The 16,205-nt window shown below is 38.8% G+C and overlaps 1 protein-coding gene and 1 long non-coding RNA gene across 2 annotated transcripts; one reads left to right on the top strand and one right to left on the bottom strand.

Moving 5' to 3' along the window:
- Positions 1-659: 659 nt before the first annotated feature.
- Positions 660-9,190, bottom strand: LOC146516024 (uncharacterized). The gene is given in 8 exon segments (XM_085163072.1): positions 660-1,555; positions 1,984-5,198; positions 5,200-5,515; positions 5,518-5,726; positions 5,728-6,222; positions 6,224-6,310; positions 6,312-6,357; positions 9,148-9,190. Coding segments are annotated over 7 exon segments (1,515 nt in total). The 3' UTR covers positions 660-1,555; positions 1,984-4,879.
- A 255-nt stretch (positions 9,191-9,445) lies between these two features.
- LOC146516023 (uncharacterized) lies at positions 9,446-14,857 on the top strand. Its single transcript, XR_014874409.1, has 6 exons — positions 9,446-9,579; positions 10,477-10,533; positions 10,644-10,692; positions 12,324-12,478; positions 12,681-12,769; positions 13,714-14,857. It is a non-coding gene; the product is annotated as an uncharacterized LOC146516023 (long non-coding RNA).
- The last annotated feature ends 1,348 nt before the right edge of the window (positions 14,858-16,205 follow it).

The following is a 16,205-nucleotide window of genomic DNA, read 5'->3' as shown; positions in this document are numbered from 1 at the left end:
CACAGTACGATATGCAGTGAAATGCTTAGACAACTGCTCGTGACCTAAAGAAAAAAAGAAAAGGCTATGAATAAGATAGGAAATAAATATGAAAATTAAAAGGGGTAAATTTAACTAGGAAGGAATAAAATAAAATATAAAAATTGAGTTAAAAATGAGATAACTGTACAACACAAATTAGAATGAAGGATAAATTTAACTGGGAAAGAATAAGATAAAATATATAAATTAAAGTTGAAAATAAAATAACTGTACAACAAAATACACAGTATAGAAATATATAAGAATGTATGAAGAAATATAAATATATATATACACAATAACAGCAGCTGTACAAGTATTAACTGGAAATGAGGAATATAATGTCCAGTGTTGTGCAATCCACATTATTTAGTGTCTTGTGCAAATATGCAGCTTGTTTTCAGTCTCTTGCCACATCTGTAAAGACAGTAACATGTTTTTAAAAGCTTGTACTTCAGTAACTCCTCATTAATCAGGAACTATGGATTAAAGTACTGTAGTGTACTGTAATACTGAAAAAATGTAAGAGAAGAACTTCAGATCCTGAGTGTGTGAGGACAGAAGAATCAGCTTTATTTCAATATTGAGGGATAAAATTTATATGTGAGTTTGATGGTTCTGTTGTCTTTGTGATTACAGGAGCTGCCCTCAGATTCAGACCTCAGCACCACCCAGTGACAGCAGACAGATCATCCAACATGTTCACATGTTAACTGCAAAATGAACTGATGGAAACAGTACAAAGGTTAAAGTACCACATGTGCTGTAGTGAAGGCTGCAGCTTTATTGATAAAGTTAAAGACAAAAAAACAAAAGGATTAATCACTCATGTAACTGTGTCACTATATATCAGCATTAACAGGACCTCAGTTTGTATCTCAGACCTTCCGTTTTAAACACTTGATGTACTCAGCTGCATGAAGAGCATATGAGATTTTCTCTGACACAATTAAATAAAACCTGATGAAGGTCAAAGGTCATCACTTGTATGTCGAACTACAAACTTGTCATCTGGAGTTCTTTCAGTTTTTTGCAGATAGTGTTATTTACCATAAAGTGATTCAGAGTTATTCATACCAGAGTAACCAGAGAGGATCACATATTTTTAAATATATAACTTTCTACAGGACTGAATATAATATCTTTATGTAAAAGTCTGGAGCCTCTGGAGAGTATCTGAGTATTTATAACATTACACAAACCAAAGGTCTCATCACAGTGTTGATGAAATGCTGGGTTTATCCATCTCCTGGGGCGGGCCTACGGAGGAGTGCTGAAGATTTCCCTGTGAGGGAGCTGCTGGTGAAGATCATGAGTCCTGCTTGATCAATGCCATGAGCTTCAGTCTTCCTGGTGTTTCTTAAATGATGCCTCTTACAGCGGGTCAACAGAACATCTGGCACAGGACAGCTGTGATGAAAGAAAGGGAAGAAGTTTCTCCAAACCTCTGGACCCAGAAACCCAGCTTGGTCCTGATGGTCTCCCTCACTAGTTTCTCTCCAGGGTGAATGTAGCTGTTGATATAATATGGACTCTATTATTAAATGAAAAGAACTAATTAGACTACACTACTGAAACCTGCTGCTGTTTTTAAAGTCTCCATGTTACCAGGCTGTAGAGATTTAAACAGTTTTAGATCCATTACACTCACAGTCTTATGTTAAAATCTCAAAGGACAGCATTATATTTTTGATATTAACAGTAACTCTGGGCCTCTGTGGAGTGTGCAGCTGATCTCATCGCTGTCTAAAAATGGATAAAAAAACATAAGAAGTGCTGAATCCTTCAATAACACTATTAGAGTAGCAGGTGTGTAGCATCGCTAACTAGCTAGCAACAAGCCTCCAACACAGTGCGTATGCTAGCGGCTAATCTAGCTAACGAATTAACAACAGAGTGATTTTAGAACTATAAGATGATGAGCTGTGTGTCTTTTTATAACAGTGACGTGGTTGTATTTACCTTAATTAAACGAGTCGTCAGTCGCGGTAAACCAGCAAAAAAACTCGAGCAGCCGGGCTACGTAAAAAGTGTAGGGGGCGTGTTTGCGGTCACGTGCAGCGGGTGTGTGGGCGGGAGTGTTACACAGTCTTTTTTTTCCCAAACCTTTATTTAAACATCAGTACAATACAAAATGGAATTAAACAGTACCACAATAAAGGTGTTGTACTTACAAAAGAATTGTATGCATAGATAAACAAATACAAGAACAGTATTCAGAAACAACAATATAAATATGCGAGGGCGAAAGTAACTGATCAAGCCAAAGAATAAAGTGATTGAAAGATCTTGATTTTTTTCACAAACACCAATAGTTTTTATAGCTTTTGGGTTAGTGGAGTTCTTAATTGAGTTAAGATACTGTACAAGTTCAAAGGAGAATACATAAAAAGAGGGATGTCTTCCTAAACATTTGGACTCATGAATATGAAATTTAGCCATTAAAATTAACAAGTTAATCATATATCTGTTATCAAAGTTGAATTGTTTTTGGTTTTTGTGCAGACCAAACAAAACATTTCCAAAACAGTACAAATCCTTTAAATATATTTTCTGAAATAAAAACACATAAACTCAAAAATCTTGTACAAGGTTACAAAACCAAAAAAGATGTGTAGTAGATTCCTTGGAAGTTTTACAAAAGCTACAGCTTGTATCGATGTCTAATTTGAATTTGCTTTGAAGATCATCTTTAGATGGTAAATTCTGTGTATTAATTTATAAGAAACATCTTTAATTTTGTTGGTAATTAAAAACTGATTAGTGAGTCTCCAAACTTTGTTCCACATAAAACCATCAGACAGCCGGTTCCAGAACAAAATGACATATGGTAGCATGGTTATGCTACTCTGAAATAAAGCTCTGATCGATTTATTGTTGTTTTTAGATTGCTTAGAAAAGCAAATCTTACCAACGAAAGTTTGTATTGGAGATGCCAACGGCCTTTGGTATGAAGGGATATTAGGCTGATTCTTAAACAGCATACAAACCCCTGATGGTATTGATCCAAACACTTTTGTATAATCATCACGATTTATAGCTAAACTGAAATGTAAACAAAATTCTTCATAGGAGCAAAGCGTACCATTTGAATCAAATCATTGGTTGACTAAAACAATGTTATTCCCAAACCAACGATCTAAGAAGAGAGATCTTCTTTTAAATAGGACATTGTTGTTATTCCAGATATAATAACTGTGTGGACTAAAGTTATGCTTGTAAACAAGAGTCCATGCTAAAAACGCTTGACGATGAAAAGCAGAGACTTTCAGGGATTTTATCAATATCAAAATTACAGGTAAGGAAAAAATCAGCTAACTGTGAAAACATGAACACAGGTATTATTCCAAATGGAAGTAGGATGAGTCATTAGATCTTTAACCAATTTATTTTGAATGTGTTATTTAAAGTGTTAGGGAGCGTTACACAGTCACTCCACCTCAAGTCACTACTCCAAATCTGCACGATGGCAGCCTCCATCTGAGTCTGAGACCTGACGATGTCCTCAAATGTTCACCGTAGCGCTGCGCTTTGATCTCACTTCAAATATGCCGGAACAAATGTTAGCATAACGACAAAGCTTAAAAGTCACGTTTAGCGACCCTTCGGCTAAGTTACGTGACGTTAGTGAGGTCGCGTTTAACGCGCTCTTTGGTCCGTTAGTTAGTTCAGGTTTCTGCCGAAGCTCCGTCTGTTTGTCGCTGTGAAGCCAAACGTACTTAAACGGTTCAGGAAACACCGAGCAGACGGTTGAGCAAATATCTGGCCCGCGTACTGCGGTGAGGACGCAGACTCAACATGCTGTGCTGCAGTTGGTCCTTAAAGAGCTCTCATCCTGTATAAAGCACTAATAATGAGACAGATGGAGAAGTCCTCCTCCTGTTTCCTGCGGTTGTTGTCAGGCTTATATCAAACAACCTGAGTCTGTCGCCTTTGTTATAAAGACCAACACTCTGCAGGATCCTGTTTCTCTCTGATTAAAACACATAAAGTGTGTCTTTGTGATGATACGAGAAAACTGTGTTTTCATCCTGCAAGTTCACATATTTGATGAACTTCTGCTGCTTTTGTTGCTGACTGCTGTGGTTGATTTCCTTCTGCAAGTGTCCAGAGTCAGAAGAGCCTGAGAAGGTGAGAGGAGACGGAGGCTGTCCACCCCTGATGAGACACCAGGACAGATCCAGGACGGTGTGTGAGGAAGAGGAGGAGGAAGAGGAGCCAGCAGCAGCTGAGAGATGCAGAGGAGAGCAGACGGCTCTCTGTAGTTGAGGGACTGGTAAAAACATTGAAAACACTTTTCTATTTGCTTCCTGTATCTGCAGAAGTATCTCCAACACAAACTGTAACAGCTGCATACAGGAACCACTCACTGCTGTTTGTCCTGCAGGATCTGACAGGGAACCAAGGAAAACTAAGGGAACCACAGACAATAATGCTTTGATTCATCCAGAATATGTTGAGTTCACATATTGTTTTCATCACAGTGGGATTGTGCTGGTTTCAGTGGGAAAGGATGCATTTAAATAAAAAGTGTGTCAGTATTTTATAGCATTTGCCTGCACATAGAGCTTACACCGCTGTCTGTATATGTCATCATCATCATTCATTTGCTCAGTAATAAAGTGACCGAGGTATTTCACCTTTTTATGAACTTCAAGAGTTTTTGTGCCAGTTTAAACAAAGGGAAGTTTAGCTGTTTATCCTGCTTGGTTCTACATATCAAAACAGCACTTTTAACAGCATCGTACTTTATGTCATATTGCACCATATTCAGTACAGACATTAAGAAGATCCTGTAACCCAGCACTGCTTGGACTAAAAACAACCATCTGCATACATGAGATGATTTATCAATGTTTTACTGTGTGGACAAATCATCAACATATAGATTAAATAAAACTGGAGACAGAATCCCACCCTGTCTGACACCATTGCTGACACCAAAGGGGGCAGAAATACTGCTTCCCCATTTAACCTGCATGTTCTGATGAGCGTACCAGTAAGAGAGAATCCTCTCGATGTATTGAGGAACTCCCCGTCGCTTCAGTTTATCAAAAAGTTTTCTGTGGTTCACTCGATCAAAGGTCTTAGAGGCATCAATGAAACACATGAGGACAGATGAATTTTTAGCCCTGTACAAACTGACTGTTTCCTTGAGTGCATATATGCACATGTCAGTGCTTTGGTTTGAAGCCAAACTGATTATCCAGAGAAGAGATGAACACACTAACTCTGTCAAACAAGATTCTTTCTAACACCTCAGATAAAATACTGGCGAGTGCAATCGGCCTGTAATTATCCAAACAGCTCACTTTTGCAGCTTTGTCCTTCATAACTGGTACCAGTAAAATACACAGCATTGAGTCTGGTAATATGCCATGAATCATAAACCCAGTGAAGCAGAGTGCTAGAGGAGGAGCTAGCCTTAAACTAGCATGTTTTAAATGTTCTGCAGTGATGTGATCCAAACCAGAGGATTTATTATCAGATAACTATGAATGGCTTCATATACTTCATGTGTCCTGACACTTATTGTGTCATTACTCATGTCAAGATTGTCCTCACATGGTTCACTTTTTATACAGTTAAACAACGCACTGTAATGCTTTCTCCATAGCGCTGCAATGTTATCTGCCCCAGAAACACCTCCAACAGTTGATGGTAGAGATGGTTTACAGTCATTAAGAGCTTTCACCTCTTTCCAAAGAATCTGCTCTCAGCATTTGCTCATGTTTAGTTTTAAAGTGAACAGCGTACTTATATCTGGCATTCGCACATTTTTTCTGTTCAAATTCGGGGCCTTGTTCAGGTCTTCCAGCCATGGCCCAACATTTATAAGCTCTGCAAGCTTCATCATGGTACATGGATACATGTTCTTTCCAGCCAGGTCTGATGTTAGGTTTCTTATGCTTATGTTGTTTATCAAGCAGTGTACCACTTTCATACAGAGCAGTCACTATATCATCATACATGGAGCAGAGTAAATGTTTATGCACAGCATTCTTACAGTTGACATCCTTGCACAAAAGAGCTTCTTTGGGCAAAGAAATGTTCAGATGTATATCAGTATTACTGTGATAAGCTAAGAAATCATCTTCACCAAATGCTGACGAGTCTAATGTTACATTGGTAGCAATATTAGCAATATTATTTCCAGTTGTTGCTGGCATTTGTTCCACATTCACAGTAAAACCAAAAGGTGTCTGACAGAGTTACCTCATACCTGATAGTCATGTTTGCTAAAGCTGCATGTCCATCAGCTGTACAGATACGCTGCTCCAGCCATGATGTGCCAGGCTTCACTGATGTATGTATAGCTGTCTGCAGGCAGGAACACTTTGGTAGACAGGATAAGATTGTTAACTTCACAAAGGTGGGTTAAGTGGTCAGTAACCCCTCCAGGTATTCTGCCTCTGACTATAGCTGTGCTGAGATCAGTTGTTGATTCCCCCACTCCCAAAAAACTTGCATTTAGACAGTTTTCCCAGGTCCTGTTTGGACAACCATGTCTCCTGCAAGCATAAAAAAATAAAAAAATAAATAATAATAATAATAATAATAATAATAATAATAATAATAATAATAATAAATTTTATTTATGAGCGCCTTTCAAGTCACCCAAGGACACTTTACAATAGGATAAAACACTTAGTAAAACAATGGCAGAATAAGAACAATAAAACAAAAGCACAAGATAAAATTAACAAACATTCACAGTGAATATGCAGATTTGAACAGATGAGTTTTGAGTTGGGATTTAAACTGGGGGGAACCAATAAAATGTCACATTCTGCAAGCAGACTGTCCACAACAATCCGTCGAGCTCTATCCTCTGCACTCTGTCCCAAACGTAGACCACGACAGTTGTAAGATAATACCCGGATAGACATCTTCATGTTGGTACCAGAAGGCGCAGTTATCTCCCCTGTTGGATCCCCTGAGCTTGGCACCACCGTACCAGTCTTACGAGGTTCATAAAAACACCGGACCAGAGCCCCTTCAGGTCAGAGGTCAGGATTGTACATTTCACCCACATCATTACATTCAGCAGTAACCTTGAAAGAGCCGAACCTGCTACGTTTACTAGCAATTTTTGACAGGTCACATCTCTTTTGAGTTTCTCTCTCAAATACAGAGCAGGAGTTTCTGCATCTACATTCAGGGCAAATTTAGTGGCAAACACGCTCACCAATTTAGTTTTCACAGTTCTGATTGTACTCACAGCTCCAAGGCCGATAATCGATACAGGTCCAGGCCTCGATGTGTCCAGTGGTAGCAGCATGCATTCCTGAACCTGAATTAACTCCAGCTTGTGACGAGGCTTGCCATTTTCACAACTTGACTCCATTGTGGGAGCGTAAGAAGCACTGTCTCAACGGGATCCTCCGTTGTTGCAGTAGTTTCCATATTACTGTCGTCGGAGCCCGATCTTGACCACAGAGCAACATCTCCGGACAAAACGCCGACACTGTCCCAGTCCTTGAAGCAGTAGTTTAACTACATGTTTTAAAGCACCCACCTCAGCACACAGCTGGTCCATTCGCCGTAGTAAACAACACACATCCATGCTGGAGTAACAGGCGGCAAATCATCCAGGTGATGAGAACAAATCTTGGGATGTTGTCCCCACACTCATTCAGCACTACAGAGTTTAATGTTGTTGGCGTCTTTATGCCTTTATATCAACGCAGCGCTGTGAGGTAGTGCGGCAGAGCTCAAACTAAACTTTCTTGGAGGCTTCAATCCGCTGGGATTCAAATGTGTTCGTGGCCAACAACACAATTTCATCCTGACTTAAAGTTTTGATTTTTACAGCAAGGAAATTAAGCAGCTCATCCTCTACAAGGGGTGGCTGTAGCTCAGGTGGTAGAGCAGGTCATCTACTGATCGGAAGGTTGGTGGTTCGATCCCTGGCTTCCCCAGTCTGCATGCCAAATATCCTTGGGCAAGATGCTAACCCCAAAATTGCTCTCCGATGCATCCATCGGAGTATGAATGTGTGTGAATGTTACTTAGAAAGCACTTAAAGAAATGTGCTTGTGCGAATGGGTGTGAATGGGTGAATGTACAAGTTGTGTACAGCGCTTTGAGTGCTCAGAAAGAGTAGAAAAGCGCTATATAAGAACCAGTCCATTTACCATTTACCATTACAATTACCCTCCATCAGCTGTTTTCTCTGGTTTTAATCGTGACCGTTTGAAAGTCGGAGCCACGTCTGCACCACCACCTGTCTTATCACTGAATTAATATTTGTCTGTCAGACAGTCAAAAGTTAGAAATGATACAAAATACAAAATAAATACCTTGAATTTTAACTGAAATTTAATTTTTGAGACAAAGTTAAATCATGCACTGAGCTTTGTTTTTATTTACAAAAATGCTGTGTCTATACATATATATGTGTGTGTGTGTGTTAGTAAAGTATGGATCATGTAAATCCTGTTACATTTGTACCATCAAACTGAACTGACAGTGTCAGCAGCTACACTAACAAACTCTACGAGCTGAACTCGTTGTTGGCTGTGATGATCACGCGGAGCGGAAACGACCCAATGTTCTCCGGTAAAAGTCAAACAAATGATGTCAAATAAAGATTTTCTGTATTTCTGTCCAACACGCCGTAGCTGCTTATGTCGCGGTTACTAGGCAACGGATGCCGCGTCTCGTGGGCTCGACCGTCCAGTTTAACAGCACTTCCGGTCTGGATTTGGACACATGTCGACTCCTCCCAGTGATCAGTACTGATCGATGTTTTTATCAGTACTATCAGGGTTTTATTTGGGGAGTGCAGACTTTCAGCTCTAACTGTTCAGGCCCTGCAGACATTTAGAGGATTATAACAGGACAGAGAAAATACTTCATTTGTTTATGTTGTAGTTTTGATCGTTTTCTCCTGGCAACATTTCAAACCTCCGCTGAAGCAGACAGTGTGGTATTTCTGTTACTGTAATATTACAGTTTTGGGTCAAGACCATTACTTTTTATAATATTATATTTATTTCAATCACAAATTGAGAACAAGTCTGAAAAATGTAATTTTGTGCAAATAATAATAATAATTTGCTAAAAGAAGATCATTTTGCTCACGTCCCAGTGGCCCCCAGGATTACAGCCTGTGGCACTGACCTCCCACGTCACAAAGACCCTGGAAAGACTCATCCTGGACCATCTCTGACCTATCAGACCCGTCAGGACAGGTCAGGATCCCCTTCAGTTCCCCGCCATCATCTACCTGCTCGATCGTGTCCTCACCAAAAAGTCAACTAAGGCAGTTGTTTGATTAATTCAATAGACATTTGTCTATTTAACATGAACATATTGAGGTTTTTAAATCATTATCAGTTGTTGGTTTAACATAAAATAACAAAAAGTTTAATGAACTAGATTTGCATTCTTCAGTTCAATTAAATGTAATTATTTTAAATCAACAACGCTAAAACCGATGCCTAGTGCGCATGCTCAAACTTCCCAGAAATGAAGAGGCGGGAACGCGGAGAAAGTTATATGTGTTCAGTGAGCTGCCGTTTCCCTCTGCGGAATCTTCCACAATACAGGTAAGTAATAAATAACTGAAAATATCTTAGTCAAACGAAGTTGTTCCGTCGGTTGATTGTTTAACAATGTTTTTAATTCCAAATGTGTAAGTTGTCATTAGACAGCGGGAGTGGAGCAAATACAGTGAACATCGGGTATTAGACGGTGCCAATCGGTACCGTCTAATACCCGATATCTAATCCGCTCCGGCTATATTTATATTATTATTAGCATTTCCACTTCATTGTTTTTCTTTTTTTTTGTTACTTGTTTTTGCAGTTAGTCTTATAGTGATTTTAGCGGTTATTGATATGTTCAGTTCAGTATTTAACACGTTTGTAATTCACTTTCAAAGTAAATGAAGTTAGCTAAAGCTAGTATGGTTGTCTCATTGAACTTTTACCTAGCTCTGTTAGCATTCACTTTGGTTTTAAATGACGGTTATTGCAAGACATGGTCTTTCTTCACTTTTTTTTTCATTTGCATTTCTTCTTTCTTTCTTTCTTTCTTTCTTTCTTTCTCCTCTTTTTAAGCATTCGGCCTCTTGCAGTAATGCAAGTTAAACTAGCGTGCGTGAGTTGCTAAATATTAGCTGTGTCCAAATTCAGGGGCTGCATCCTTCGAATTGACTTGAATGCTAGTGCATGGGAAAAAGAGAATAAACACGAGGTCAGAGGAAAAGGCAATGGCGGATAGTTATGAAAATTGCCTGTGGAACCTTTACCGCAACTACCAGCATTTTTATTGCATAGTGTGAAACACTGCTATTACATTTGGCAACAGATTGGATATTTATCTGTGAATTTTATATTGCAAGAGGTATTTATATGTATTTGTACTTTTTTATACATTTGCAACAAAGTAAAAAAAATCCACTGTGGAATTTTTATAAAATAATTTTGTCTGTTTTCTTTACCATAGTAACTGTAGAAAGCTGACCCCTTTTTCTGATTGTTTGTGCCTCCTCTTTAATACATGGTAAGTTTTTACCATCATATTTTTTATGATAGTTTTATGATTTAATCAAAGTGAAAAAAAGGTGCCAATAAAACAATCCTTAAAACTGCCTCTCTCTTTTTTTCTTTCAGTGACTTGTATGTGGCAGTGCAAGCGTTGTTCCATCAGGGAGAGTAGTAGGTACAAATTATTGAAACACTGTACAGGGCTCGCAAAATCGCTAGCCCGACGTCCCGGGGCTAGTGATTTTTCTAGTCGGGCTACCAAAATCGATCTCTGCCCTGCCCGTCGGGCTGTCATAGGAAGGAAAAATATACGTCAATGCTTTTGTATTCTTTCGGAAATGTAGCTGGGTAATTATGTCATTGGCATCGGTGAGCCACTGTCAATATGTGACATATTGAAATCTCGTTTGAATTTGTGCTTGTTTTTTGCTTTCACTTTGCAATCGCGCGAACTGTGTATAGAGAGCGACAGCACTGATTCGTCAGTGATGATAATTTGCACACCAATTCCTCTGACATCGTCTTATCAATCGTTAATAAGACTATTAACGATTAACATAGTAAGCTAACTATTTTTGGTAGCTTACTATCAAACATGACAAGTGAAATCTCCCGCAGCTTAAACATGTGAGAGGTTGATCGCGCAGAGAATCGTTGAGCGTTATGTGAGTGTCTGTGTAAAAGCAGCAGGATATATATTTTAGTTCTGCTGAGCCAAATAAGACAGGTCAGGGTGAAGAAGTGACAGCCAAAGAAAAGCTTACCACAAAACGGAAAAGTTATGACAAATCAGACTATAAGGCAAAAAGAAAGTGCAGCTTTATGGTTTCATGGACAAAAGAATTTCTGTGGCAGCAATATGACGAGCTAAATAACCAGGGCTGCAGATAAGTGGTCTGCAGGTGCGCATTTGCTGTCAAAATAAAAAACGCGCACAAGATGAGAAGTTGCAACGCGTGTTTGCGTACATAAGATTTTCAGGAGGAGGACAAACATTTGTTTAGAACTCTTAAAGATGTTGAAGAAGCTCCTTTAAGCAATTACTTTGGTGTTCCTCCACCTCCAAAGAAATGTCAGGAGTCCGAACCACAAAAGAAGCGCGTTTTCTCGGAAAAGTGGTTGCAGGAGGTGAGCTGGCTTTAAACAAATGATGAACGCACAGCTGTGGTGCAGAATGTGCCGTGAAAATCCCACTCTAGGACAAAAACAGCCTTTTATATGGACGCAAACGCGCGCTGCAACTTCTTATCTGGTGGGCGTCTTTTATTTTGACAGCGAATGCGCACATGCGGACCACTTATGTGCAGCCGTGTAAATAACATAATGTTCTGGGTGTGTTGTTGGTTTTCCCTCGATTTCTGAGTCGACAAGCGCCTTTGTTACTGGGACCAGTCATTTTAAGAAAGACCCCATTAGAACCCATGAGAAATGCAAGAAATGCATTATTGCTCAGTCTGCAATATCTTTCCCAGAACAAACACCAATTGCAAATAACAAACTAAAAATAAACCTGAAAATCTGTTTAGAACAGCTACTATGTTGCAAAGACTGAACTACCACTGGCACAATGTAGCAGTCTTTGCAAACTTCAAAAAGCAAACGGCCTCGATCTTGGTTCCACTTGCCTCTTACCCGTGACTTCAGTGGAAATTTCAGATTCAGGATCTGACACAGACTGATTCATGTTCTACACAGACAGCACTGATGTCTGCATGGTCTTCTAAAAGCAGCTTTAGTCAGCTTAGATGTGAAGTGAGTGAAATATACAGTTGAGTTTTTAATCAATGTATTTGTTCTCTATTGCAGATGGACAAGGAGTTTCTGCGAATCACCACAAAGCCTCTGCATCTACTTTCTTTGCCGAGCTTGACCAATACGCGCCACGCTTAATGGAAATCTTTCTGAGCAAAGGAGGGACACCTGGAAAGAAAAGAAGAGGTCTCATGCTCGCCATCTCCAAGGTTTGTATTAGGATTGAGTAGACTTTGTCATAGGCAGCAAAATAACTTTTATTTGGAGATGAAGTTGTCAATTTTGTTTTGGCTTAACAAATGGTACATGCCAGGTTCTAACCTAAAGAATAATTATGCAAGTTAACTGATTCCCCTAGCTTTAAGAAAAACAGCCTGGTTTTGGCTCATATTATCTCCTCCTCCTCTCCAGCATGACAACATCCGTACCAGACGAGCATCTTGAAGTCTTTGTGCATCTACCTAAACCAAGACTATGAGAAGTTAATAAAGGAGTACTTGGTGAGTCATTGTGACAGCATGTTGACTCTAACATTCTCATACAAATTGTGACGTTGCCTCAAATGCAAATCGTTAAAATTAAAATTGTGAGATTAGCAACAAGACACCTGGTATTGGGGAAAGGATGTCTTGAATACCAAACAGTATTAAGTGTTGCAATAAAGAATTTCTGGAGTTTGATGTTGGAAGGAAAGAAATTGATGCATACTGTAGTTAAACTTGATACACAAACATACGATGCATTTAACATGCATCAAGACAATATTGCTTTTGTATCTGTACTTGGATTAAAACAAGTCCTGTTGTTTTTCATTGCTATGGTCATCAGTATTTGTAAATAGAAATGTCTAAACTTTGAGCTGTTTAGTACTAACACTTCTATACCTGTTTGATTTTAGCAGCTGAGTTCGCCTTTTCTCCAGTCCTGTCCTTCTAAGTTACTCTTGCTACGTCCGACAAACAAATGGTTTCCTCTGCGCACTAACGGGTACCCAAATGTGCGAGCAGACATGCTTCATAATGTTGGGTACATTTACCTGGGAGTGGGGCCATCCACACTGTTTAATCCATTCACGTTGTTTTTGACTTTGTGAATGGAAAGAACACAACTCCTCCAGACACAATCTCTCCGAGTATCGTGGGCACACCGCTTCTCCATCTTGCTTGAGCTTAATGTTTGTCAAACACAGTAACGGTTGCTATAATGTGTAATTGGACAATGGCCCTTTTGGGGGAGGGGCCGGTGAGAGGTCAATTATGCCGCCTCTTTTGACATGAGAGGTGTATTTTATCATTTATGTACTGGAGTAATTACTAACAACTACTTTAGTGGTGTAATTTTCTCTTTATTACTTTGACTACTTGGATTTTATGAACAGCATAGAAACAGTTGTTTAAACAATCTCTTAAATTTTACTTTGTTGTCTTATATTTGTTCATGTAAGATACCGACAGCGAGGCAAAAAGCTGCATGGAGCAAACTGTGATGGGGGTGTACGTCATCCAGAAGGAGGGTGCTGAACCTGAAGGTGACCCAGAGGACGTTGGTGTCCTGATTCAGGGTGTGGAGGCTAACACTGATTTGGGTAACATCGCACAAGCATGTGCTCTGTTGTTTGGACTCATACACTGTTTGAAGCTGAGCTACCCAGCAGAACTTAAATGCACCTTTGAAGTCCTCCAGAAGATACTTTTAAATCTTGATGGACAAAAGCTTCAAAGGCACAGTTTCTGAAAAACAAGCTTCTGGGGTGAGAGCACTTGAAAACGACTGACAGGTCTTGAATGGTTCATTGGTGCAATGGTGATTTCCAATATATAATGTTAATATTTGAGGTGTTTATATATTTTTCTTTCATTTAAAAAATATATTTTTTAAGTTTTTGGATTCTCTCTGTTGGGCAATTCACCTTTTATACATCACTGCACATTATTTTTGTTTGTCCTTATATAGATGCTCAAAATGGATCAGAAGTACTGACAGAAGTACTGTTCTGTTAATTATTTTTCATTTAATTTAGACTTTGTAGTATAGGTACTAATTCACACATACCATAATGCTGTCATGTGTTGAATGAAGATATCATTGGAGTGCTTTAGTGCCCCCCTCTTTTTTTTTTTTTTCTCCTTTGTAGAACAAAGTCAACACTTTACAGAAACTGCATTGAGGGGTTTTCCCAAAGAAATGTTCATTGTTGTTTTTAGCTGCACTGTTACTATGTTGTGTTTATGTGTCAAGGGCCTGTAAAGTTTAAGACCACTGCCACCTGTTAAGTTCACTGTGTTATTGTGTCCATTTTGCTTGCTAGCATGTTTTAAAACACAGCAAAACTATATTGTTAGCTGTGGAGGACTGCAAGCAAAATTAAAAGATAAATACAGAAATATAAAAATTGGTCAAACTAATAATTATTACAATGAGATACACCAAACAAATATAGATTTTAATTTCAAGTAATTAATTGCATTTGAAAAAAAATTGTCATCTGTCATTTAATTTGATGTTAAGCCTTCTGTTTCTATTTTAGTTTTACTTACTAAATTTAATTTAATCCCTATATTTTTTTTTACCTATGGATTTTTTGTATTGCCCCCAAATTATTTCTAATTTTTTTTTTCCAAATCCACACAATAGTAATTCTATTTTTTCACATGTTTTAACTTGCCAAGTGGGAGATGTATTTTTATCTTTTAGTTTAATTTTTTTAAAATACAGTTGATATATTGAGCAAATTTTGCATCTGTTTTTAGTTGTGGAAGCTTTGGTTCCAACATGTTACCTGTGTAAATAAGTATTCTAACGTTTTACCTTTTGAAGTGGCATAATACTTGCAGGTGTACAAAAATGGTAAGCTTTTATATTGTCCACTAAATCCAGTTAATAAAGTTAATGTTATCATAATCTGATTGTGACTTTTTTTGTAAAGTTTCTAAATGTGTAACAAATGTAAACAAATCTAATTGAAATAATTGGATTGAAATGAGTGAAATCATCAACCCCCATATTGGTTTATTAAGCAGGACTTGCAGTAATTGCCTTGATTAACAAAGTAGTTGTTGAAACAACAAGATTTAATTGTGTTTTCCTAAACTTTTTAACTTGTGTAGAATGAATTCAAACAAATTTCACTCTACATACTTAAATAAATCACTTCAAATCAATGTAAGTATACTATGTTGATCCAACGTAATCTGATTACATTAAACCACCAAATGCTAAATGTGTTGGTTTGATCGAAAATGGTTTATTGTACTTGGTTAAATTGTGTGCAAAAAGGGTGCCATGATTAAATTGTGTTCATCCAACAACAGGCGGCGAGCGCTGTGAGGTCATGTTTTCTTTGGCTTTTCCAGTGCATTCAACACCATCAGGCTGACCCTCCTGGGTGATGAGCTGTCGGCAATGCAGGTGGATCCTCTCTGGTGTCCTGGATTGTTGATCACCTGACAGGAAGACCACAAAATGTGCGTCTTTCACAGTGTGTGTCTGACAAGCTGAGGATGGGGAAGGAGCTGGACTCCCTCAGGGTGGTGTCTGAGAGGAGGCTGTCGTCCAAGACGAGGACAATATTGGACAACACCTCCCACCCACTCTCTGACCTGCTCGCCAGTCACAAGAGCGCGTTCATTGAAAGGCTGAGATTACCCATAATGCACCACTGAATGACACAGAAAGTCCTTCCTGCCGGTGGATCTCTGCACAACTCCTCCATCTAATGCGCAGCACACAGTGCAGCAGCCTGCAGCACGTCCTCCACAGTGGAAACAACAGTTTCTCTGTAAGAATCTGGAAGCTTATAATTGATATATTTCTTTGTGAGTTTGTAATAAACTGTATTGTTTTATTAGTTCTGTGTGTTACTGTGTTTATTGGAGTGACTGTGACCACAAAGCTTCCTCTGGGACGACTGAAGGAAGCGTCGGTGACGTGTCCGTG

The sequence above is a fragment of the Neolamprologus multifasciatus genome, chromosome 6 (genome assembly GCF_963576455.1).
Source record: "Neolamprologus multifasciatus chromosome 6, fNeoMul1.2, whole genome shotgun sequence".
Classification (NCBI taxonomy): domain Eukaryota; kingdom Metazoa; phylum Chordata; class Actinopteri; order Cichliformes; family Cichlidae; genus Neolamprologus; species Neolamprologus multifasciatus.
The sequence above is the reverse complement of the archived record's forward strand: the minus strand, read 5'-3'. Positions and strand labels throughout refer to the sequence as shown.